This window comes from Melopsittacus undulatus, chromosome 3 (genome assembly GCF_012275295.1).
Source record: "Melopsittacus undulatus isolate bMelUnd1 chromosome 3, bMelUnd1.mat.Z, whole genome shotgun sequence".
Lineage (NCBI taxonomy): Eukaryota > Metazoa > Chordata > Aves > Psittaciformes > Psittaculidae > Melopsittacus > Melopsittacus undulatus.
Window position 1 is genome coordinate 89,646,238 of NC_047529.1, and position 24,701 is coordinate 89,670,938.

General features: G+C 38.7%; 1 protein-coding gene across 3 annotated transcripts in view; it reads right to left on the minus strand.

The window, feature by feature from the left end:
* Window positions 1-13,849: 13,849 nt before the first annotated feature.
* SIPA1L2 (signal induced proliferation associated 1 like 2) overlaps window positions 13,850-24,701 on the minus strand; it is an 88,138-nt gene continuing 77,286 nt past the window's right edge. For 2 of the 3 annotated variants that reach the window (XM_031046211.2, XM_031046210.2), the window contains 3 exons: window positions 17,753-17,876; window positions 15,955-16,036; window positions 13,850-15,091 (listed from right to left, as the gene is read on the minus strand). In XM_031046211.2, coding sequence (XP_030902071.1) covers window positions 14,945-15,091; window positions 15,955-16,036; window positions 17,753-17,876 — 353 coding nt within the window. In that variant the 3' untranslated portion in view covers window positions 13,850-14,944. Of the gene's footprint in view, window positions 15,092-15,954; window positions 16,037-17,752; window positions 17,877-18,823; window positions 18,878-24,701 lie in introns of all 3 variants that reach the window. The other variant, XM_005145985.4, reaches the window with a different exon arrangement.

A 24,701-nucleotide genomic window follows, 5' to 3' on the forward strand; every position in this document is an offset into this window, starting at 1 on the left:
GGGAATGACAGTGATTTTGGTTTCCAGGGTGGTCTCCCCATCTTCTGCTCAATTTAACCTAATTCCATCTCCCAGGTCTGCCTGTCCAGGGTTCTGGCACAAGTAGATAAAGCACTAAGACAAAACTCATTTGAAGGCCACTGCTACCCCAGCTGTCTGCAGCTTAAAATAGCAGAAATCAGCTGCTAAGGAAAGAGGTATACCTCTGTAGACAAGTCAGATGCCTCACATTAATGAGTTCTGTCACTGGTTTTAATACTTACAACAAAAAACTGTGTTGTAACCGCCACCACGGTGCTTCAGTCACATCTGGACATAGCAATCTGCATGTTGGGTACTCCTGGGAGATATAATATCCTGCCCCACCTGGGATGGGAAGCCCCACAGGATCACCAGCAGATGTGAAAACACATCAGTCCAGAGCTCCAGGAGGGATAACTGAGCAGAGCCTGTCACTCGCATGCTCTCCATCACCTCCTTGTTGCTGTAGCTGACATCATGCCTTCCTAAGCACTCTCCCCCCAGCTTTTGAAAAAGCTCTAGGCATTCACGGCCAACTGCCTTTGAAGCTCCCCTGACCTTCCAATGCATGTACAACACTTGCAGATGTCTGAAGTGATGGAGTGGTCTGCAGTGTGAGCAGCTAGGTCAGGAGTCTTCACTGCAGCAGTTCTACGTTAAGTGGTAGGAAAATGGCATTCCTGCCAGTAAATACCATACTTCCTCGTTTTCCACAGGAGATCACAGTGTCACTACATTTCTAAGGATTCTTCATATTTTTCCTCACTTCTCTTTTATGTCCCAGGTATTCAACCTTTGCTCATCCATAAAAAACACTGAGCAAAATCACACTCAAGGTAATGAGTATGAAGCTTTGCTCTCCCTATTTGCTACAGTCTATAACTTTATAATTCCTCCTGGATAACAGCAACAAGAGAGGGTCTCATTTTATTTGCAGCCATGTGTGGAGTAACCCACATTCCCTGCCAACCATTGGGGTCTTCACAAAATGCTCTTTAGTGTCTTCAGTCCCTGACCTGAGAACAGAGTTCATCCGAGTCACAAGCAAACACAGCATCAGATCAGCAAAAAAAAAAGATAAACACTTTCCAGACAGGCAAACTGGAGGCAGACTGCATTGCAGAACAACCAGTGGACACATAACCATGACTCTGTGCTGAGGAATCTGCTATCATTGCCCATCACTGGCTCTACTGGTTTACATCAATTGTTAGCTTGACCCCGTATCTCAAGAACTGATGTTGTGTATGAAGAACCTCAAAGTCATAGCAAACAGGGAGGTACCCAACTCTGCCACATTCAGTGGAAGTTAGGTAGAAAGAACCAGAGTTCAAATGCTCCTGCTGTACCATGTGCTACATGGCTTCACATTACCTCTCAGGATCAGCACAGGGCCCCTCAGATCTGCGAGAAGACAAATGTGGCAAATGTACTTGCCTAGGGCCACTCAGGATGTGTGGCTGCAACTGCAGCATGAGAAGCGCATGGGACCCTGCCCCCTCCAAGATATTAATACCAGAAGTGAAGACTGCACCTCGGTAAATCTGTCTGATCATTTACAGATTCACAGAGCAGGGATTCTTTTTCAGTTTGCACTCTCCTTTATCTTTGAGTGTCCTATTTCCATTGTCAGTGGTGCTATCAATGAACAGTTTTAAGGCCTCAGGAGATAAAGTCACTCTATGAAATCCTGCACTCTTTAAATCTAAAAGGACATTTGGTATATGGTTAGGGATTATCATGAAACATACACATCTGATCCCAAACCTAGTCTTGGAAAACTCTCTTACTCCTCCCCTAAAGAGTAATAATCAGATATAGACTGGAAGTTGGGCCCAGAGTGGTTTTTCATTCTGAAAACAGGTCTCTTCCATGAGACTAGCAATGTATAGTCATACTTAACAACAAAATCTGTTGTGTTGTTTTTTTTTTTTCTTCATTGTGAAGCCAAAATATAGCATTGAGGCTTAGCTGGTTTGGTTTCCTTCTACAGCAGTGTCTGAAACAGTGTTCTGAAAAAGGGAAATGGACATTTTCTTAGTGATAATCAAAGGAACTCATAATTTCACAGAGACGTTGTGACTTTGTCATCTGTGTGTAACGAAGAAGCAATAGAAACAGCTTGTGTTCTGCTACTGATGCTTTCATTGTGTCAACCTACTCACCTATATGTACACCTAACACCATCCTGTGTATTTTGGATCAAACACTATTATTTAGAAAATCTGTGGGAAAAGTGTGGGACCAAAAAACTGAAATGTGGTATAACCCGAATAACTCAGTAATTTCACATAGTTCTTATCACAATCTCTCCACTCATTTGATTTTGCTGCTAAATCCTGCACACTTCCTCAGGCAGGCTGGAGGTCAGGTTGCAACCAGAATAGCAGATTCTCCTCTGATAGCATGTCCAATACGAGGGAGATTCCCTGCCTTCAGCAAGTATTCTAAATGAGATTATTGATTTCACTTTGCAAGCGAATCAAAGTAGATCACCTGACTGAGAGCACTGGGATTTCATTTGAGGAAGAAGGGCAAAAGGTGAAGGTTTTTCTGTGGAGTGCCAAGCAGAGCAAGCAAAGACTTCTCTAGTTTTGAAACTCCCAATTCTGCCTTGGACATTGCCAGAGAAAATAGGGAGTAACAGAAACCGCAGCTCTTTTTAGAAGCTAGCTGAGCTGTGGTTGCTTAAAATGATGTAAGATTTTCCTTAACACATTGACCTGATACAAGATTACCTTCTCCACACTGGTCATCAGATCTAGGTGCTGAAACCTTTAGGTGCAAATGGGCCTTCATCTCTGAGTCTGTGGAGCATGAGGAAGGAAGGCAAAATTATCCGAAATTCAGGATAGCCCCCAAAGGAGATTCTCCTGTGAGGTTTGCCATATAAACACTTGCACTGTCTCAAAAAATGTTCCCTGGGTAAGCTACTGGAGAAATACATGTAGAAGAGGGAACACTTATAGGCTAAGTGCAGTCTTGCAAAAAGCTATTAATTTTGGAAAAACCAATACAGTCTCTTCATGGGGGATATGCTTCCATAATTATTGTTAGATTACAGGTCATTCCTACCCCACAAGCCAGTGCCTGGCACCAGTACATTCACCTCGGGGGTAGGAGACTCTGTCAGGAAAACCCAAGATGCTCTGCCCCCAGGTTTCTGGAATAAGTGACAAAACTCCAGGCTCCACAGAACTGGGCTGGTTTTCCTGCTGCAGCACCAGTTCACATCAAGCGTATGATGCTTTCTCCTGCCAGACTAAAGGCAGTGCCTTTCAATGCCTGTTTCTGCTTAGTGAATGTGTGCAGCTCTCTCCAGGCCCTGAAGAAAGGAGACTAACTGTAGCCAGCGCATCAGCCTTGCCTGCCACAAGCATGGCCCCACATTTGTAAATCAAAACAACGACATGCCCAGCCAAACTCTTCCATAGGTATGAAGGATAGAGGGGTAGGAGCCTTCAACCTCTCTACAGATTGGTGGATGAGGCACTCCAGCCTTCTGGGATTCAAAACTACAGCACATACCCCAGGCTGCAGCAAGGAACCCCAAAGCATAAAGACGGAGAGGAAAGCAGAGCTGTGGTTCCCTCAGCTGCTCTGTCTCTTGAGATCCTGGCTCTGTTCCCCAGCATAATTTCCATCACTTTGAAGAACAATTCAAACAACTCCAGTAACATGATCAACACAGTATGAAAAAGATCCAGAGGGGATTCAGTGTGTTGGTGCCATGGAGGCATAAATGCACTGACTTTTCTCAGTTGTTCCCATACTCCACTGCCTCCCATGCAGACAGAGGGGATCTGAGCACCAGCTCCCATTGCAATAGCAGTGAAAACACAACTCAGCCTAACATATTTTCTACAGTTGCTGTATTTGGCCACTGATGGTCCCCTTTGGAGAAGGCAAACCCAGAAATATTTCACTGTTTCACATTGATGTGCATTAGAAGTAACACCCTCCACAACCACACAAATTAATTTCCACACACAGTCATTGGGTTGTGACAGTTTCAAAAGAGAAAAAATATACCTCTGTGTAGTGTAAGACAAAAGCACAGGAAAAAAAAATCCCTGTTATTGTCTACAGTTTTGTTTGATCTTGCTTCTGCTTTGCTACTTACGTCATTTACAAACTGATCATAATAATGAATTCAGTAATTGTTTACTTAAATAGTGTGGCATATTGAGTTTCATTATAAGTATCCAGAAAATATTTCTATTCAGATAATCCTTTATGGCCTCATTGTTCAAGGATCAATTTGTTTCACAAGATGAAATAGAGGTCAGAAATTCAATGCAATATGACAACACTGTTATTCCATTTATTATTACGGCAACGTGCACTGGTACCACAAGTGTTAAGACTTGCATAAACATTCCAGTTTTAAATCTTATTTTTAGAGACCTGCAGCTCAGTCATAGAGATTTGCTGTAGGCAGAACTTGTCATACAAATATTCAGCCTAGAACCAATTTTCTTTAACATGTTTTAACATCTTCCAAAACAAATAGATGCCTCAGCACTTTTAAAAACACAGTTCTCTGTATCACGATCAAGACTCAGAACTTGATTCAACAATGAGAAGCTCTAGTTTGAAGCTAATCTAAACTATAATGACATTAAGTGAACTGAGTTACTCTAGAAGTAAACTAGAACAACACACCAGTAGAACAGGCTCAAAGTCTTTGTTTATTAGATACTCTATTAGAGCCTCCGCTAGATTTTGCTTTAACAGTGGCTTGAATTCATCTGAACTCTGCTTCTCGTAATAACCTGTCTGAAAAGGATAGACATCCTGGGTTATAAAAATCTGTTTCCAGGTATATGTGATCATATATAATTTGATGAGGCGTGCTGAGGCATCCAATAATGTTTCAAACTTGTCTCAGCCAAGATAAGTTAGGTAGGTTCATCTCAAATCTCCTGTTCTCATTTAGTCAAAATGAAAAATCACCTTTGAGGGATCATACCTTCTGTAGAACACAAAACAGGGCTGAGTTCAAATAACCCAAACACCGATCTTGCTTGCCAGCTAAAGGAGGTCAGGGCGTTTCTCATTTTGTTCAAAATGTTCATAAACATTCATTTACACATTAAAGGCAGCGAAAGCAATGAACAATGAAAAACTCTGGAAAAAGACTATACTGCAGAGCTCCACACCTGAGCTCTTTTTTCAGTGCTTCTTTCATGCTGAAGAGTCACTGGGTGACTCTCTTCAGAGAAGCTATATGATACTGTTCAGTTGAACCACCCTTTGCAAAACCTTGTTTTCCTTCTTCAGCTATTCAGAAAATGTACATGATGGAGTCAGACACAGGAGGCTTCAGCAGGGCAGACCTTCCTTGGGAATCTGTAGTAGAAAGACAAGTGATAGATTGCTACCCAGCACCCTTCTCGGATTTGCAGCAATAGCAACATCATGTTTGAAAACAGTTTCAAACTAAAGAAGGTTATTTTCCTTTCAGTAACCACACTCCTCAGGGGGGTTTCAGCTAACGTACATCTCACAGAAGGCCTACGTATGTGTTTTGTACTTCAGCTTCTGCCCAACACCAACATTTTTTGACTGTGTCTACCGGGACCATGTGTGCATCTGTGGATCTTTACCCTTGTTGCCATCTCCACGGATGACATAAATAGCAAAGCATCTCCTGCCCTCAAACCATAGCCAGGCAAAATCCCAGATGTAACAAAACCAAAAAGTATTGCTGCATCTCCAGGGAGCATTTGGGTTGGTGGGAAAAGGAAGGAAAGTGGCAGGAACTAGTTATGCAGGGTGCTGCCAAGATGATCGGGGCCATAAGCATGCATCCAAAAAGGGGAAGCTGAGAGAAATGGGCTTGCTCAAGCTTGTTTGGTCTGATAAAGAAGAGACTAAGGGATGATTTAATAGTAGTCTGTAACTATTTGTAGGGTGTTTAAACACACGAAACAGCCCAAATCTTGGTACTGCCAGATGATTACAAGGGGCAACAACCACAGACTGTATCTTGGGTGGACATTACGAAAAAACCCACATGTTATTTGGGATAATACAGGGTACCCATGGAGGCTGGGGTAGGTGGCCCTCAGAAGTTTATAAGACTTGGCTAGATAAAGCCATACCTGGTCACCTGGTATGGTGACAATGCTAGTTCAGAAGGTTGGACAGGAAGACTTCCAGATATTTCTTCCAGCCAACATTTCTGCCACAAACTGTAAGTCTTATTAATTGACAGTAACTGAAACAGCTTCAAAAGAAAATGTGATTGCTCACAGGGGAGGAAAAAATGTCTATGTATGTATGAAAAATGGACTCTGGACTCTGTAAATCCATACAGCCAAATGAGGAAAATGCACTTAAGAGATGAAAGAGAGTGTTTACTTTTCTCGCAATGTTGCCTTAGCAAGTTTAAGATCATCAGATAATTTTAAGAGAATAAAAGCAGACTCATTAAAAACCAGAGTTCTCCCTATTACCTGCTTGGAGTTGGAATATAAACCCACAAACATACAAAGTTCATTGAGGAGGGCTTTTTTAGAAAATTCAATACCTGATGCATATTGGACGTTAAATATACTTTCAGAGGGATACCCCTTCAGCTGCACAGTCGACTGCTTTGGATGCCAGAAAAGGTACTTCATACATATTGAATGTGACTCCTATGTTTGTTTCCAAAATAACCTAGGAACCTTGAATTTAATTGCCTGCCACTAGGCAAAGATCTCCAGTCAAGTTTTGAATCATCTCAAGGCTTCTGTGATAGTTTTTTAAAAAGTAAAACCACATAAAAATGAAAACCTAATCATGTTTATGCAGTGAGGAGCAGCTGGCCAAGGAACACGGCTTCCCCCCAAAATAGCTGAAATTTCTCGTGCTGCTTCTCCCTGTAATGACTTTAATGAGATAAAGCTGTTTACATTTTTTTCAAACCCACTTTGTTTCCTGCATTTCCAGCTGCAATTCAGTCTGTGCTCAGTACTGGTAACATCAGATTGTCCACAGTAATCATTATATGACCACAAGCTAAGGTTTCAAAAACTTAGGTAAGCAGGAAGGATAGCATCTCTTGTCTTATATAGAATCAAAGATAACAAGGTCAGAAGGAACCTCAAGGATCATCTGGTCCAACCTTTTTTGGCAAAAACATGACCGAGACAAGATGGCCCAGCACCCTGTGTCTGCTCACTGTTTACTCCATGCATGTTTTGTGTGATGGACAGTTTAAAAGGCTACAGGAGGACAGCAGAAAGGCAGCCTGCTTTGCTCTGGCATGGAAGCAAGAAGAGCAGTGCAGCACATGGAGCAGGGAAAGCCACTGGAGGAAGGAGAGCAATAGAGAGCAGGAAGCCTGCAGGATGGCTGTAAACTTGAATGAAACAAGAGACTTGCCTGAAACAAAAAGACACACAAATAACTTCCAAGTTGCTGGGGCAAATGACACTTTCCTCCAGTGTCAGATGAGACCATGCAATCTGGGAAGCTGATCAAATCTGCACAGTATGAGCAAGAGGAAAAACCTAGACATAGGCAGAGAGCAAAGATTTGGTTGTGAGCACTAGGGAAAAAAAACTGTCTCCACAGAAGATAAGAGTATCTCTGTCAGCAATTACCTTGCTCTCATCTGTATACTTATCAAATCAAGCATTAGAAACTGGACACTCTTCTTCAGGCATATTCCCTTCAAGGAAAAGGTGCAGATGTGTCTGTGCCTCTGAGCATCTGAGTTTCCTGTCAGCACAGCTTAGCAATCTCACTTCCAGTCACGACACTAAGGGGTTCATACCATTAACAGTAAGTGAACATTTCCACATCACTTGAAAAAAATGAAGCTTGGGTATTCCTGAGAACTTTCCTAGAGATGAAAAATACTGATTTTTATGGATAGAATTTGTAACATTTTTTGTAAAACATGTGGGCAAGTCATTATTACCATATTGTTAGCCATTCACTGCAATGTGGTTTGCCATCTGCATGGCTTGTCAGAGAACCTGTGGTGCATTCAGAAATTATACACTGGCCTATTAAATATGCAAGCCCACTTGTTTCTCTCTAGGAGAATTCTTAAAGCATCTCTACAACATTATATAAACGTTGTAAAGGATGCTCATTGTGCTGTCTGAAGGCTGATTTCACTTTCTCAGATTTCTTTCAGAGTCTCTTCTATTTCATGTTTGGTTTAGACAAAAAGAAAATCAGCAGCTGAAGAACTCTGGATTGCTCTGCAATAATAAACTACGACCGAGTGGGGAGGAAGGTACAAACACAGCCTGAGCAAGAATTCACACTTCAAGAATCCAAGAGGATTTTATGCATGAACCATAATAAGGCTGTTTACAGATGGTGAAACCCTCCCATCAGCATCCGTTTAAAGTTTCTCTGTATGAATATCAAAAATTTTGCTGGACAATTGGCGAGACGTTAGGAAGCTTACTATATGCTGGGCTCTGAAGCTATCTAGTTTTAAAGAGCAAATGACTCATTTAATAGATACAGTTCTGTTGAAAGAACATTCTTTAGAGCATAGTAAGAAGTTTAAACTACATTAACATTAGAAATCAATGAGCCAAAAATCTGGATCACTGAGGTCATGGGTAATAAAGATAGTCTTAAATTTTATTTTCATATCCTGGTTTTGGTCTAATCATTTGACCTTGTTTTTAAACATGGTCTGGATGTAATTCACCATTCTACGCAAAGACACTGGTTCTTTTCCTCGTATTTACTCTCTTCAGTAATTTCAATTATATTGAACCTGATTTACACCAGAATAAATGAATACTTTTCCTGATATTTTCAAAAAAATCATCCACCCGTCCCACAAAGCACAGTCCAATTTAATGGTGTCATTTGGAGCTTTTCTGGCTGCATGATATACAGCTTCTGTTCACTATGTGACATTAAAATACATAGGAAGGAGCCCATTGTTTGCTTTCTCCTTTGGCAGATTACTCATTCCTCATTGTCTAAGCCTGTGTAGACTGGAATTGATGGTTGGGCATTTCCTTCATTGGAAACCAGGTTGCCTCTAGTCTGTATACAGACTGAAAGCTTGATAAACCAACCTGTGTATTAATTAGTGCTTATGTTTAAGATCCACTACTCATACACAAGCATTTCAGCAAACAGGCTTTGCATCATTCAAGCACTGAGCTATCTGAAGTTCTTTTTTAAGCTTCCTGACAGGAGAAGCTCAGAAAAGAACAAGATAGGATATTTATGTCTTTATCCCCTGCTCCCTGTATTCGCTACAAAATGAAGGCATTGTAAATCTGAAGGAGCTTTTTGGTTTGTGCTTATTTTTACTGAACCCCCTACTGAGAAACTCAGCTCTTAGGAAGACCAAGAGTCTAGGAGCTACGTGGCAGAAGACAGATATCCCACCCTTGGGCAATAAAAGCTTAAAGTTGCAGTAGCACTACAATATACTTCCTGGAGCACTGTTCTTACACACAAGAGAAAAACATTTCTTGCCGAAAATAAATACTGTGTCTTGGGGTTGTGAAGGAAACATCCATTGTCTCGAATAAAAAATCTAGGTAGAGGGAGAAATATAGTATTGATGAAAATTAAGGTATCTCAGATTTCCACAAAAAATTCTTCAGAAATTATTATCTATCAACATTATGCCTGAACTGAAAGCAAGACTATAGTGTCAGTGGTAACAGGAACCCCAGATGGCTAGACTAGTATTTACTACTGAACAACCCTAGGTTCACTTATTCCTTCTATTATTAACAGCTTTGGTCACTTCATCAGTTTCAAAACAGGAACCAAAGATGAATAGGAGAGAGCTTCTATCACTTCAAATCTGGTTTCAGTATAACCAAGTCCCATTGCTCAGACGCTAAGTCTTAACGATCCACATGCTGCACACTGTCTCCCAGATTCCTGGCCCAGGCTAACTCATGACGGAAGTTTTTTACCCAAGGTATTCTCACAATTGCCTTCTGGATTCAAAGTAATGTATTTACAAAAGACAAACAGGTTACATGAAAATTTCCTATTTTATTGAAGTTCTAGTCTTTGGACTTAAGAGTCATCTGTCACCAATGAAAGTACAACTCATACATTGCCATGATTACTCCTGGTGCACTTTGCATGTCTCGCATTCTGACATGGTGTGGTTTTGTCTCCTTAATTTCCATCATTTGTCCTCAGATATATTTTAAACACCTCCAGCTCATGTCTAGGCACAGACACCTGAACTGGTATCAGCTGCATGTTCAGTAATTTTTTTACTATTCTTTTCTTAATGATATTGATTAGAAAATGCCCATCTGCTGTTTTTCAGCTTTTGAGATTTCAACATTTGTATAGGAGGAACACAGAAAACCATGAAATAGATTTATAGCCTTTCTGCAATACTAACACATTTGTATCACCATCTATCAGCCCGAGTTTATTCCAATAAGCGTAAGGTCAATATGACTACTACTAGATTAATTCTGTTCTGCTATATAGGAAAGAAGCCATTAAATATCAATGGTCAGTGGAGGAAAATGGCCCCTGTTAAAAAAAATTGAAGAACATACAACGATTTTCCTAGAGAAGTCAATAGAATAAATAGGATTCCAATACTGATATGTTTGAAACCTTCAAGTTGTTTCTAAAATGGAAGGCTTGGACAATTTGGTCTGTTCAGTCCATTATCCTGCTGGGTCCCCATAAGCTCTTGCAACATCCAGAAATGTTGGTTGTCTGAAAGGAGAGTCAAAATAAACCTAAGAAAATGTCCTATCTTCTAGCCCATTTTACTTCCTCCCTCCCCCCTTTCTTTTTTAATTGCTTCCCTGGTGAAGGCTTTGGAAATCTGCTAAACACGGTTATTCTGGAAATATGCATTCTTGCCTGGTTGTTATAGCCATGAGTCAAAACTGATTCAGAAAGCTACTGCTGTAGTAAGCCAGTGAACAACTTCAGAGTCAGCAAAATAGCAAAGATGTACATTGCAAGGCTGGATGAGATTGTCCCTGCCTCTGTTTTCTGTTCTGCAGCCTCTGGGAAGAACAATGTGGGAGCAAAGGCAGCAAAATGTTTAGGTGCTGCCTTTCTACAGCTTTGTCTAAAACCACACAGACCTCTCCCCGGCTGTCCAGACCAAGCAACTACTGCAAAAATCTTCCCTTTCCCTCATCTGCCATTGGGTTCTTCTTAAGAGAAACACAAGCGAACACGATGAAGTGTGAGGAATCAAGACAAAAACACAACCTGCATGCATAGAGAAAAGAGGTGAGATTAAAAGTTTTATTCCTGGCAAATTTATTTCTGGGATTACTAAGGAACACCGTTTCTCTCTCAGTTTGCACAATCTGTTCCCAAACCCACAGAAACAAGCTTTTCTTTGCTTTCCAGTTGAAGGACATTCTTTTTCTTCTAGTCTTTGCTGTGGAAGAAAGAAGCTGGGGTGAAAAATAACTTGTTTTGGTGATAATTAACGGTTCTGATGGTTTCAAACTGTACAATTCCTGAGTTTCACGGAGTACAGAAAGCTCAAGAAATGCTGCAACAACAACATAATGCACATTGCAATTCCTTTTTTGCAGACTGAAAATTGTTTTCCTAAGCAACTGCTCCACAATAAGCTAGTTTATATTACAAATATTTTAAACATTTTCCCCCATATAACTGGATTTTAGGCACAAAAAATATGAACTACTGTAAGACTTTATATTAAATTATACACAGAGGATGTGGATAGCTTCTCCATAAAGCCATATGATGCTTAAATGACATCATGAACAGAAGAATACCAAAAATTATCCCTTATGTTTGATATAGTGGTCTCAGAAAAAAAAAATGTAATAAAATATAGCGCACATTGCAAGAAATGTCTCAGTAAGGAGCCCTTCAGTAAAGATCTACACAAAAATTAGGGTGCCACTTTTAAGGCAGAAGAAGAGCATTTTGCAGTTTAGCCGTGATTTGTATTTGTCCCTTTTACAAAAGTAAACACCCCCACTGGCCCACATGTTTGATTATTGCACCTCAGTACTTCACAGCATTGTCTACTGTGCTGGGAAGACTTTGTTGACATCTGAACCACCTCCATATTACTGTTTCAATTCAGATCAGAAACACATCTTGAAAACGAATTTCCCAGTCATCTCCACTTAATATGCTTTGGTTCATACAGATTGGTCTTGGAGCACAGAGCTTCCAAAGCCAAGCCAGAGTCCATCCAACATATGACTTCAGTCACTAAAAGGTGTTCAGTTATAAGACTGCACAAGAAAGAGTCCAAAGGATCTCCTCCCACCCCCAAAATCTCTAAGCAACACTCTAAGTTTTCCTAGTGCTTCACACTTGTTGCTTATGTAGACATAGCTTTGCCTCCACATGTCTAAACCAGGCATTTCTTACCAAAATGTCTCCAAGAGGATTATTCTTAAAATCCGTTAATTAAAATGTCCAATTAAATGTCCTTTACCTATGCAAAAACTGTATTATGGTCTCTGATAAATACTGCATTTGAAACATGACATTAAAACAATAGCAGCCAGACTAAAAACTTAGTCCCATGGTGGATGTTACTTAAGGAAGAACCATGCACCTTGAACACAACTGCTTTTGTCAGCAAAGGGGATAACAGATTTGCAGACAAAGTTTTCTGTCACATTTAGAAATAAAATGTTTTCAACTGGATGAGAAAATAAGCAAAATAACTACTGAAAATACTTCAGTGTAGTGCAGATAGTTACAATAACATTTGTTTTCAAGAACTGAGTGAAAAAGAGCTAAAATGAGTGCTGGACTACAAACTCTTACACAAACCTAATACCATCCCTTCAGAACAAGCTGATTATCAAGTTCATTTCAGTTGGCACAGCCTTCCAAAGCCATATATGAACCAGTCCTCACAGAAACATGTTCACAGACAAATTGCCCAAGTTGTTCAGTGCTGTTTTTTGGCAAGGGCTCCAGCCAGATGGGTTTGCTAATGACTCCTGTAAGGTGCTTAAGTCAGAATCTAGTGTGATACATGACTGCCACGTTTAATTACCCTGTTAATGCAGCTTAATGGATATTGTTTGGTATGCAAAAGTCAGAGTTTTTGATGAAAAATACAAAGACAAGCTAATCTTTTTCATTTGAAAACCTCTATTATCTGCCCACGTGAAACCTTTCCCAAGAGCAGTCATTCAGAACAGGCGCTACAGCAAAGGCAGACATTTTTTCAACTCACAGAACATTTCTGACCGAACATGCAATAGCAATGAACACAGAATTTTACTTGCATTGGTTGCATGTATTTTTTAAGTATCCAACAATTTCTTGTAGGCTTGCTTGAATGCATTCCGTTGCTGAAAGTAAACTGATCTTGAACTTTGTTTTTTTTCTCTCAGTAAGGTAACTTAAATGTGCTCATTAGCTTCATTTCATTTTGCAAACCTTTATTCTTTTGGTGTAGACTTTAAGCTCAGTACTATACACAAAGCATCTCACACATGCTAATGCTGCAATCAAATCTGCTATTGCAGGCAAAAGAAGATTGCAAGCTATTTGCTGCCACAACTGTTGTAAAGCAGTATGAGAAAACTAGACCCCTTTTCAAAACTGTCTTTAGGAAGTATTTTTCTGTAAAGCTGATTTTTTCTCCCACGTCACAAATCAACGCCTATAAAGGGCTAAAACATCTTTTGTTTCTTGTCCCTGGAAGCTATCTGCTCAGTTACAGGAAAGGACACACCGAAGAAATTAACTTTGATAACACTGACAATCCCTCATTGGCAAAAAGGGATTGTAAGAGCAAGTGGGTTGCACTGTCTCTGGATTGAGGACCCAGAGTGGGCTGAATGGGAACCTGAGCTATTACTGATGACAGTGATTAGACATGATAGAGTAATTTAGGTTTAGATTTTTAACATTTATTAAAAAAGCAGGATGTATGTTCATTTCAAATTAAACAGTTAAAAATGTTAAAGCATACAAACAAATCAATTGTGTACTAGCAGCATCCAATTGTTAGAATTTTCTAGAACTCCTCAGTACAGTCTTGGCAAGCTAAAAATATTACAACTTGCAACCAACTGACCTCACCATAGTGCAGATAAAACAAACTTTATAAAAACAACATTTTAAGGTTAAATAAGCTTAAATAAAGGTGTTAAATACAAGACACTTGATCAAAGCTTCTGTACAAAGATAAAGAAATTTGGCATTGTACAATTGATTGGCTGGCTCACACCATACATGATTCCAATAGTTAAGCAGTCTAACTGTTTGGATGAACATCAACTATACAAAATTAACTGAAGTCGGAACTGGGCTAACCCCAGTGAGCCATTTACAAGGCATGTCTATTTTAGAAAATCAGAACACTGTTTATATTCAGGCACCATTTGTTCCTGCAAATAAATAATCTCTAATGTATCTGCATCCAAACTAGTGTTAAACACATCAGTGCTAACATTTTATAAACACAGCTTTGTGACTATTCACTATACCTCCATTCTTATTGCTATGACAATGTGGACTGTGGAAATAAAACTACTGTACATACAAAAAAATAGAGCACCTTTTAAACATTAAAGTATATGTCTGGTTATTCTTTTTATCTTACAATACTGAAGCCCAAGCTAATGTAAATTGCTTTAACATCTTCACCAGCGCACCTGAAATGCAGGAACTAAAACCCCAAATATTCCTCTTCAGGCAAGCCCCAGCCAGAGAATCTTCTAAAAATGTCTAAAATGACACTAAGGATTTTTTACATTCATCTGCACACAAACAAATATCTGCTATTCTCTGCTTTCTTCATATGAATTTAAAGATGAATTACCACAGTTCTCTTTCCTTTTCAAATGAATAAAAGCTGGATAGAGAACGTAGTAGAAACACCTAAAATGGATTGTGAACACAGTGAAATTATTACCCCGCTAATTCAAAAAAAATACAGCTGTTACATTGCTCAAATAAGTATTTTCCAGGGGCCCCATTATTAGGATTTTTTATCTATTGTATTGAAAAACCATTCTGTAAATTTCCTCAGTTGAGCAGCTGCTGTTTGAGACTCCTCCTGAAGTCTCATATTATCTTGTCTCAGATGTTGTACCTCTGCTTGGAGAACTGCCTTGTCCTGTTTTTCCTGGTTAACAAAGATACAAGTTGATTAAAGTAAGTAGTTGTGATGACAGCATTTATTTTTGTGGTTAATATTTCTGTGCAAGTCATACAGCTATATTTTGTTGAGATCCATAACCCGTTCTGACAACTACTAAGTTAATTCCCCAAATAGCCTACAACCACCTCATTCAGTCTGAGAAAATACTGTAAGCTAAAAGATGTTACTTTAAGTATAAAAATTGCTTTCTCCATTTAACAACAACAACAAAGGCATTAAGAGAATAACAAATTTTTAGGTATTACAAGTCATAATGTGAGAGCCCAAGTCATAAGGAACTGAATTCAAATATATTTTAAGGAAGAAAAATATCTAATTTCATAATTTTTCCTTACATGATTATTTTCTTATCAAATCGGGCTAATTTCTACCAGTCTTGGCATTGTCTCCGTCTTAGAAATTATACAGTAAATGAGACACAGAGCAAGTAATTGTTACAGGATCAAGATATTACAAGGCAACAAGGACGATGAATTCGAGTGTTAACTACTTCCCAATACCGCCTATCTCTATCCTCTGTTACATCCAAGGTATAATAAATGCAGATAATGTACCTCATTCTTTCTGGGGCATGACTATAGGTAGGGTAGGCATTCTGAAGTAAAGGCCAATAAGCTACTTTATTTTGCCTTAGGGCAGCTTGTTCACATAGCCATTCCCCCAGGACCTTCTGCACCTCTGTGTTCTGAACAACCACTGGGCTCTACCATTCATTAATTACACTGTCTAGTTTAACTAACATATTTTTTTTCAAGTCCTTGATGAATTCAGCATTAAAATATAACTATTACACATGGAGAGTAGTAATACTGATAATGATCTTTTACCTTTCTCAGGTCAGTTTGTAGTTGCCGGAGAATGACTTCTAGCTGGTTTACTTTTCCTGTCAGAGTACTCGGAGCATGTTCCCTGTAAAGTAGACAACTACCTTCACTCTCAATTAGGTAAAACCATTTTCTTCCCCAGCTTTTGCAAAGTAACACTTTCAGTGACAACAAATGGAACAAATGAATTTAGGCATAGTTAGGAAAGCACAGACAAAACCAGCATCAGCCTATTACTGAACATAAACCCATTGCTACGATATCTGAAATGTGACACTGTCTCTCAAATTAGGCAGAAATTACGATGATTTTAAGAAGGAATGTTTTCAGAATTATTTGCACATACCCTCACTGTGCAAGTCAAATTTGCTGCTAAACAGTGAGCCAAGCACATTTGTGAACTAGCTGCTTTCTGATAAGGACTGTATTAATCTGAAGCAAGCTACAGCAGCAATTACTGTCAACCAAAAAGCTGTTAAAAGTTCTTTTGTCTGGCATGCGGTTGTGTCATTTCCAGTAAAGGATAAACCTATGGCTTTATGACGACAAGTATTTTGTTTAAAGGTCAAAAACATGAAATATTGCCACAGGTTAATCAAATACATAACTGAAGGAAAACAAGGTGAATAGCTTCAATTTCCTGTATGGCAATGAGCACTGTGGGAGATTGTTTCATACATGTTATAGGTGAAATTAGCCATGATGTGAATCATTTTGAATGAGAAGTCTTATATACAAAGCTGAATCAGCTGCTTCATGCAAGTGCACAAATTTGAGAGATCTGTCAATGCTAAAAGGGGACCGTCTTTGATAGTTTTGCAATTTTTACTAGGCTGGGGAAGAATTTGGACTTGGTCATTACAATAAATGTGCTTTACCATGTAAGTAAGTTAATTTGTGTAAAATTGGTTCAAACTAAATAGCCTAGCAAGCAAGAAGAATTTTCCCTCTGTTTCTTGCTCTTCCATTCCTGCAACTGAAGAGCAAAACTAATGATAAAATGTGTTTTTCTTTTAAAGTGTGCGAGTGGACAGATACATATACTGCTGAATCTGTGTTTTTAACAGGTATATTCCTCACAGCAGGGAAGATGGGGAAAAAAATCGAACAAAACCAAAACCAAACAAGGAAAAAAAGGCAAATGAAAAAAAAAAAAAACAACCAAAAAAAAAACCCAAAAAATCCAAACCAAACCCCATAAAAACCAAAAAGAGAATAATTTCTCACAGAGCACTAGCAAGAATTTTAAGAATTGGACAGTTTGGCATTAAAATTTCCTGCAATCCTCAGTTACAGGTTCTCTTCATTAATTCATCTCTCTATAAATGAAAAATTATGGATTTGCAAGTACTTAATAGCTGCAAAAGATAGGTAGGAACACCTGTTTCAAGCTCTGAGCCATTTGCTGCAGATCAGGTTATTTCATACTACAGAGTTGAGCTGCTATCATCAGTTCTACTCAGATGAAAATAAAAAAACCCATGACAAATTATTATTGCATAGGAAGGATACAGAGAAGAAACTGAGTAGCTGAAGCTCTGCATCTAACCGTAGTCTACATTAGAGGCCTATTCTAATGAGGGTGCTATATCTGACTATACACTACAAACTTTCTAGGTAGAACTGCTCAGAGGCTGATTCCCAGAAACATTTTTCACAGTTAAAGACATGGTCAGTCAGGGTAACAGGTCTGCCATCAAGTGTCAGTGAAACACGCAGACAGGCAATTTGATGTGCACCATTAGGAGAAAATCCTTTTTTAAAAGATTTTTGTAAGAAATACACTTAAATTCTGACATACCCAGCAGCCTCAAGGAAATCTTTTCCATCTGTGGGACTCTCATCCAAAGGTAACTCTTGTGTTCCTTCCAAATCCTGAGCTTGCTGCATATCATTCAAGGTGCAAAAAGATGCTACTCTCTGATCTGTAAAAAAGTAACATAAGGATACATTTAAAGCTGGACACATATACAAAATAAGACTGTATTACAGCCATTATCCTGGTTCAGTTAGAAAAAAATGATGTATATATCTACATCACAGCTTTGAAAATAATCAGCAGATGTAAAGTTTATTCCAACTAGTTGGCTTCTCCACATCTGCATCCAAAGGCAACCCCAAAGCAATGATTTTTTGTGTCTATCAGTAGAGTAAGACAGATTTGTTTGGACCAGTCAATGCTGATATGAACAGTAAATTGGTCTTGATGAAATCTGCAGAAAACCATTTGAGAATTCAGGGCCACAATCAATGACAACAATAATTTCACAACCAGGTTTGCATCTCCCATGGACTTAAAGCCATCAGATTCCTCAGAAATCTGCACTGTTCATTTTGTACTGTTTTGCTGTCTCAAGAATTTGCAGAACCTAATGGTAATCTGCACACTTGAAAAACAATAAATTCACACTGTTTTCATCAATTGAGTTTTTGTTACATATATTACTAAGGAATGCTATTATCTACACTGGGTTCCACTAGAACACAATCTAACAAGCAGAGATGTAATTACCTATGGATATACAGTGTGGTTGCCAAAATACATCAGTCACCACATAATAGAAGTATGCCATGCAGATCATCATTGCACAGAACAGGAGTAAATGATGCATTCATTAGGATTTAATTTGTCTTCTTTAAAAAAACAAAACATCCATATTCTGTGGAGATCGATTTAACTTATTTCTGCCAAACAAAATTCCAGGTCTGTAGGCTTGTATAAATTCTGGTGACAACATGCCTGCCTTGCCCTTTCTCCCCTTGCTTTACCACCCCGCAGGCCCAAAGCTTGCATTATCATGCAAACGTGCAAACATAGGAAATATTAAAGAAAGTTTACAAAAGGCAAAAGTCATCAATCTCAGACCATCACCTAGAAACGGCGTGTGATGACAGAACGGCCCAAATTCTTCATCTGAGTCAAAACCTGGAATAAGATTTAGAATGTTCCTATAAACAAGACAGTCCATCTCCACTGAAGCAGCTGTGGCCCTCATGTACAGTGCAGTCAGTGGGATATTCCCCATGCAACCCATGCTGGCTCTCACTTGAAGCCTTGCGATGCCATTTTTACACAACACTAACATTACAGTGAAGCATGAGGTGTCATGCCCCATGTCTTTAACAGTAGTACCCACTATTGCGACACAACATGAGAACTTGGCATGATACCTTAAAGTCAACCCTCCAAACTATTAGCACTCAAACAATGAACACAGGCCAGATCACTTTAACTAGGAAGGAAATTTTGTTTAATAAGTTCTACCAAATAAAAATAGGAAATCACTGGAAGCTCTTTGAAGGGATTTTTTTTTGTAAATGATAGTTTTAAGGAATAGCAATGAATGAAAATTAATTCAACAATAGAATGAAAAAAAGTTGCATGTAATTTTTTGTCCAATTTTAAAGATCACAGATCATTTCCCCCGCTTTTATCCTTACTTCTGGCTGCTGTCACATCTTGGCAAATATGAACAGACTTTTTCCTACTGCTGACAATATGGTAAGAATTTTAAACACTTAAACAATGACATCATTTACAGATTGAAAACTTTCTAAGTTGAATAGATTTAATTAGAACATATAAGCAAAAAATAGTTGCCCAGATCAAATGCAATATGTAGGCCAGAAACAAGATAGTGTAAGCAGTTTGGAGTGCATATCTAACCACTAACTTCACCTTTATACTGTTCACCTTTTCATTACCACTTGTTAGAGGAAAACAAAACCAGCAACAAATGTTTTGCTGTTACTGTTTTTTTCTATGGCAAACAGTTGGTAACATGGGACATTGTCTCAGAGGCAAATCTATTATAATATAATAAATCTCTATTTTTCTCCCTCTGCTGACTAAGCTTAATTAAAGACAATTGCCACTTGTCCAATTTATTTTTTCAGTTGAGAAAACATTTTGTCAGCTTGATCTCCCCAGCAGTAGATAAAACCAGGTACATGCAGCTGTTGATGAAATCACAGGATGTCATTTGAAAACACAGTATTTTAAAATATTTTTGCGTTATTTCAACCCACAACAAAAATATAAAGAGATGATGTTTGCAATGAAGTGTAATGTGTGGATTAATGTATTCCTTGTGTAATACCTAACAAATTTCAAGTCCACAATATAAAAGTAACAATACCTGCAGTAGGAAATAAATTGTTAAACCTTTTCTATTTTCCTAGTATAACTTAAATATGTTTTTCTGATATTCATATCTTTCTTTACAAAATAGGAAACCATATTCTCACATTCATCAGGTGAGGAATTAAGTCACTATGTGGTCAGTACTAACTAGGGAGTCTCCAATGATATAACATACTATTTAAATTCCTATGTTGCTCTTCAAAGAACAGTTAGTTCCTCAATTTTCAAAAGCCAGGTTAGGGTCAAAATTACTCTGAACAAGTTAGTTAGTAACACATGAGTCTCTGTAATAAATACTGTATCAAAAAGACCCTGGACTAGCAAAATACTCTGCCTGCTCTCCCTGCAAGTATTCACGCTTAGCAATAGCTTCACCAATTTACTATTTAAATAAGAACTGCTTTTAAACCTGAATTGTGAAGGTTGAATTTGTACTTCAAAGCGCAGTATCTTCCTGCTGATTTTTGTTTTTTTGTTCTTAACAGAATTGGCTTGACCCTGTATTCAGGAAAATGAAATCAAAGCTACCTTCCACTGACAGCTAATCTTTCAAAAGAAAAATCAAGTGTATTTCTGGCTATGATGCTGTGGATGTGAATTCTGTTTCTTCCAAACCACAGCGAGACCTCCTATTCAGTTCAAGTGATATGTGCATACTAAACGGAAAAACATGCACGTAAATCTCAGAGCTCTTATTTTTATCTAGGACATCCTTTCCAAACCACACATACAACTCGTGCATAGAAAAGTATTTACAAAAATATACTGGTGTTTAGATTAAAACTTTAAGCAACAGTTGACTTGTCTTTGATCTTCCTAAAATTCATGTCTCTCTTTAAAACGATAGAATTGTACAGTTGTAACCAGTAGGAATTTAAATCTGGATTTTCATTGTTCCAGACTACTAACAGAGGCCAGAAAAAAAACTTCAGACAATTTTGATGTACTGGAAAGCAGAAAAGGCTAAAATTAGTATAGCACATGAAGCTGATCTCTCATTATTAAGGCAAAGTTTATTCACAAACATACACTGACATCTGCACTGAAGCAAAAATGTTACACATGCATGAAATAAAAATGACCAAATGTTAACAAAACATTTTCTTTTTTTTCTAGCAATTTAACACACTAATTTGATTAATATAATTATATGTCTTGCTGAATGCTTCACTTCTCTCTCATTATGTTATGTATAGCATTATTTGCATTAAGCTATAAAGATTTTTTTTAAATGAAAGATTAAAATAATATTTTAGTAGCAGAGATGTTTCTGTAAAGATAAACTGGCAGTAGGAAACACTACATTCTGATTGGCACTAGTAGGCATTCATAAAAATAACCTGGATAAAAAGTCAGAAGTTGAAACCACCTATTTTAATGAACTAAATCAGAGACATCACAGAATCACAGAATCCCAAGGGTTGGAAGGGACCTCAAAAGATCATCTAGTCCAACCCCCCTGCAAGAGCAGGGTAACCTAGAGTACATCACACAGGAACTTGTCCAGGCGGGCCTTGAATACCTCCAACATAGGAGACTCCACAACCCCCCTGGGCAACCTGTTCCAGTGCTCTGTCGCTCTCACAGTAAAGAAGTTCTTCCTGATGTTCACATGGAACCTCCTATGTTCCAGTTTACACCCATTGTCCCTTGTCCTATCACTGGATATCACTGAAAAGAGCCTAGCTCCATCATCCTGACACCCACCCTTTACATATTTGTAAACACTGATGAGGTCACCCCTCAGTCTCCTCTTCTCCAAGCTAAAGAGACCCAGCTCCCTCAGCCTCTCCTCATAAGGGAGGTGTTCCACTCCCTTAATCATCCCTGTGGCTCTGCGCTGGACTCTCTCAAGCAATTCCCTGTCCTTCTTGAACTGAGGGGCCCAGAACTGGACACAATATTCCAGATGCGGCCTCACCAAGGCAGAGTAGAGGGGGAGGAGAACCTCTCTTGCCCTACTAACCACATCCTTTCTAATGCACCCTAGGATGCCATTTGCCTTCTTGGCCACAAGGGCACATTGCTGGCTCATGGTCATCCTCCTATCCACCAGGACCCCCAGGTCCCTTTCTCCTTCACTACTTTCCAGCAGGTCACCCCCCAACCTGTACTGGTACATGGGGTTGTTCTTCCCCAGATGCAAGACTCTACACTTGCCCTTGTTGCATTTCATCAAGTTTCTCCCTGCCCAACTCTCCAGCCTGTCCAGGTCTCACTGAATGGCAGCACAGCCTTCTGGTGTGTCAGCCACTCCTCCCAGTTTAGTGTTATCAGAGGGACTTTTGTAGGCTGTTAATGCCCACAGAATTATTTACCAAACACTAATCAGCTATTTTAATGCACAATAAATCCAGTTGAAGGTAGCACAAATGGTAAAAAGTTCTATTTATAATAACAATTCATATTTATATCTGGTTCAATTCTCTTCTGTAATGACAGTAACAGACACAGACTGTATCTGTTGCTTCTCCTTTTATTCCCCAAAACATAAAAAAGATCCAAAATTAGCCATGAGCAACATAATACACATGTTGAAAGCCAGTCCTTCTTCCCTAACCTGGAGATCTATTGGAAGGATAATACAAAAACATAATTAAAAAAATGCATTCTCTTCCATATTCTTGAGATTCTTTAATTCTCCTTTTTCTATTTTGGCATTCCAATTTACTCTCTAAATCTCCATCTTTATCTTTACTCAGTTCAACATGCCTGCTTTTTTTTTTGCTTCCACTTCTCATTTTTCACTACAACTGCCCTCCCTAAACCCCTGCCTCTTTTGCTGTACAGTCATATCCAGTTCTATCAATTTTTTAGTGTCTGCTTCAGGGGTGGATACAAAAATATTACAACAGTGTACTTCCAGTGTGTCACCTGTTCCTTTGTTACTGCCTCTCTGTTTCTCCCACCAAAAGAGAAGGGAACTGGAAGTATCCAATCCATGCATGAAAGAAACGGAAGGCTACCCCTTGCTACTGAGTAAAGGCATGATAAAGATGACCTCTGGATAAATATCGAACACTATGTCCTGTGAAGGAAGTAGTTCAAAGACTTAAAATAACATTGCACTGTGTTACAGCTTATGGACACTGACCCTTAATGAACACAGCTCAAGCAAAACTCCTTACTGACGCAGCTTCTGGAGCCTGTGGAGTTAACACCTGGACAGCTCACCACTATGAAGACCTGCCTTAGAATAACAGAGGATTTTCAGGAAAACTTTGAAGTAAATATTCAGCTTCCCACAAAATTTCTTGCCGGGCAAAAGCAGTGCAAATGACATGCTCACAAAGTGGAAAGCATTATCATAGAGTCACAGAATAGTTAGGGTTGGAAAGGACCTTAAGATTATCTAGTTCCAACCCCCCTGCCATGGGAAGGGACACCTCACCCTAAACCACGTCACCCAAAGCTCTGTCCAACCTGGCCTTGAACCCTGCCAGGGATGGAGCATTCACAGCTTCCCATCATATTTTCAATTAAAAAATAAAAAGTACTGGCTTACTCCACCCTCATAGACTACAGTTTAAAACCTGTTGTTCTACATGGGACCAAGGCTTCAGTTCAGATAAAAGCTAATACGAATTAGTAAACAACCATCAACTGTTTATTTTGGGGGAAGGGCAGGGTAGATAAAAAATGAGACCAGTGTTCATGTTACACCCATGAGTAAGCTCTGAGTACAGATAATGGTAGCAAAAATCTTGCTACTGTATTTAATTCTTAATCCAATTAATATCAATATCATAAGCACCTAAAATATTTTAAGACAGACAGATGAAGGATTGTGAGGCCCACGTTATGGATGCTGAACTGAACAAAATATCTAAGTTGTGAATACACAATCTAGAAAGATCACAGGAGAAATTCCCTGACGCTGGAATCAGATTGGTAATTCTAATTAATGAGTATTAAGAAAAGACCTTGTACAAAATCTTGTATCCAGATTCTAGAACAGAACACAACTTTGAAATACCAGGTCGGCAAAGCCAAACTGGAGAACAACTCTAACACTAATTTCTTCAATTAGTATTTAAAAAGTCCTATTTGGTACGTGTTCTTTTTTATTACAGGTTCAGGGGGGTGAAGGGTGTTTATTTGGGATTTTTTTTGAGACTGCCCTATATAAATGTTATCACATTTTCACCCAGTTCAATAGAAAGATCAAAGCAGTTTTACATTCAGAAGTGGGTGAACTTCAGAACCATCCACCCTCTTTTCACACTGACATAATACAGAACAATTCCAAGCTATTTTTAAATAGTAAGCTGAAGCAACTCCTCAGTCAACAGCATTAAAATACACAGGGAAGCTGCATCTGCTAGTTCATATCCAGCATATTCACTCTCAGTGATTTTTTTATGACATGCCTATCAGTTATTCTTTTTAAATGACATTCAAATGGCAAGATGTAAGATAGAGAAAGTTGAAGAATGGCTTAAAAAATCAATTTCTTGTAAAAAATCAAATTGCAGTACTGCGAATCTAGTCAAAACATTTTATAAATCCTCTACATACACAGATGTCTCTACTGCAGAGTCCTAAACAGAAAAGGATTAAATTCCTTCATACAAAACTAGATTATTATTTACTATACAAATTCTTA